This window comes from Palaemon carinicauda, chromosome 31 (assembly GCF_036898095.1).
Source record: "Palaemon carinicauda isolate YSFRI2023 chromosome 31, ASM3689809v2, whole genome shotgun sequence".
NCBI lineage: Eukaryota > Metazoa > Arthropoda > Malacostraca > Decapoda > Palaemonidae > Palaemon > Palaemon carinicauda.
In genome coordinates, this window is record NC_090755.1 from 81,457,713 (window position 1) to 81,460,212 (window position 2,500).

The 2,500-nt window shown below is 37.0% G+C and overlaps 1 protein-coding gene across 4 annotated transcripts in view; it reads left to right on the forward strand.

The window, feature by feature from the left end:
- Positions 1-2,500, forward strand: part of spab (space blanket) — a 151,807-nt gene that overhangs the window by 125,712 nt on the left and 23,595 nt on the right. For all 4 annotated transcript variants that reach the window (XR_011040749.1, XM_068355507.1, XM_068355509.1 and 1 more), the window contains exon 4: positions 1,488-1,626. Coding sequence is in view for 3 of the 4 variants with exons in the window: in XM_068355507.1 (XP_068211608.1) it covers positions 1,488-1,626 (139 nt within the window). In the remaining variant the exon portion in view is untranslated. The remainder of the gene's footprint in view (positions 1-1,487; positions 1,627-2,500) is intronic.

Sequence of the window (2,500 nt, forward strand, 5' to 3'; positions counted from 1 at the left end):
TTAGAGTTTTTGAACGTCTTTTGGCAAAACGTCTAGATAGGTATGCTGAAGGTAATCAGTTGTTCCCTTGTTTGCAGTTTGGCTTTCGTAAAGGCCTTGGAGCATGTGATGCCCTTCTTACAATCACAAATTCTGTTCAGAAATTTATTGATTGTGGTCAGGAAGTTTGTATGATTGGCCTTGACTTTAAAGCTGTTTTTGACCGTGTTAATTATGTGGCCTTTGTTTTCAAACTTACACAGATGGGGGTACGTGGGTCTTTTCTGAACGTCATAATTTATTCAAGTAATAGATTGCAAAGAGTTGTTACTGGTGGCCACCACAGTGAGTATAGGAATGTGATGTCTGGTGTTCTTCGGGGTATTGTTCTTGGACCCATTAGAAAACAAGCTTGTTGCATATGCAGATGATGCTACTCTCTTTGCATCAATTCTATTTCCTGAATGTACACATATGGTTGCTGTATCCCTTAATGGAGATTTAGCTAAAATCAGTGCATGGTGCAAATTATGGGACAGGAAGTTGAACCCTAACAAAACTTGGTATGATTGTAAAAAAAATTGACAACAGTGGCTCCTCAATATCCAGATCTTTGCATTGACAATGTCTTTCACTATATGCAACTAATTTAAAATTGTAGGTGTTTATTATTATTATTGTTGTTGTTGTTATTGTTGTTGTTGTTGTTGAATGGTGTAGAGATGTGTTGACCTCAACTCCCACCTTTGCAAGGTGTAATCAGACAGTGTGGACGCGTATTTACGTCTTTAATCAATCTAGGTTAACGACTTCCCCCACCCCACTTAATAGTTAATGGCTACTAATACCTGCTATATACAAGAGAAATGGCTTGGGGTGGCAATTTCTCCCATAAGATTGTTCTAATTCTAATTTTCTAATTTTAAATATATATATATATATATATATATATATATATGTGTGTGTGTGTGTGTGTATATATATATATACATGTAAATACACACGCACATATATATATATATATATATATATATATATATATATATATATTATAACTTTCTGAGTGGGGATACCTTAACGCGGTAAAAGAGTCTGTGTATCGACATGATCAGTAAAGCTGTACTAGTCAGGGCCACTCGTACTAGCTTGGTTTGCTGTGAGCAATCAGACATAAGTCTCCCACCGTCAATCCGCACTGGCCAGAATGGTGAGGAAAACTGGCTAAACCCCAGACATAGATTAACATGTCTGAGGTCTCTGCCTTTGTGTGTGTATGTATGTATGTATATAAATTTATATATATATATATATATATGTGTGTGTGTGTGTGTGTGTATGTATGAATGTATGTGATTGTTTGTGTATGTATTATATGAACAGTATTCAACATCAGAAAGAAAAAAATATAATCACTGCCAACTTTAATTTTTCAACTACTAACCTAAGACTAATAATAATGACAACCATTCACCTAATTCCATGCCTATCTCTCTCTCTCCCTTTTTCAGAGGATAGTCTCTCCCAGAGACCAGCTGATGGAGGCTCTGTTGGGCGAGGAGATCCTGGAGGAACAGCTGTGCGAGGGCCGACGATGCACAGCCAACGAGGAGTGTTGCACTGGCCACGTCTGTGTCGAGTTTGATGGGAGTGAGTAGAGGTTCTTCTTTTGGTCTTTAGTGGCTGTTAGCAGTGTTTGCTGTGGAGGAATTCAAAGGCTCGTAACATGGAAAAGGAACTTTTTATTATTATTATTATTATTATTATTATTATTATTATCAGTAGTAGTAGTAGTAGTAGTAGTAGTAGTAGTAGTAGCAGCAGTAGCTGAGCTACAACCCTAGTTGGGAAAGTAGGATGCTATAAACCCAAGGGCTCCAGCATGAAAAACTACCCCAGTGAGGAAAGGAAATAAATAAACTACAAGAGAGGTAGTGAACAATTAAAATAGAATATTATAGAACAGTAACAACTTAAAAATAGATCTTTCATATTATAAACTATAAAAAGAGACTTGTGTAAGCCTGTTCAACAAAGTCCTGAACTCTATTAATGAAGAAAAATAGGTAGGTTTAAAGGTTGGTCATGAAGGGCAGAGGCAAGGGACAGTGACATTGCCCTAGCTAGAGTCTAGGGGCTGACCATAATCCCTCTCTCCACCCAAGCTAGGACCAGGGAGGGCCAGGCAATGGCTGCTCATGACATATACCAGAGATGAGTTAATACTTACGCTGGGTCAAGTAATGAAAAAGGTCAAGTAATGATAAAGATCAAGTAATGAAAAAGATTTAGTAATGATAAAGGTCAAGTAATGAAAAAGTTCAAGTAATGATAAAGGTCAAGTAATGATAAAGATCAAGTAATGAAAAAGGTTAAGTAATGATAAAGGTCAAGTAATGAAAAAGGTCAAGTTACCGATTGACTAACCCCCCCCCCCCCTACTTAAGCGCATGTGTACATTCATCTGTTTGTGGGAGGTAGGTAAAGATATAGAGAAAATGTTAATGTAACTTCGTTGAGTAAC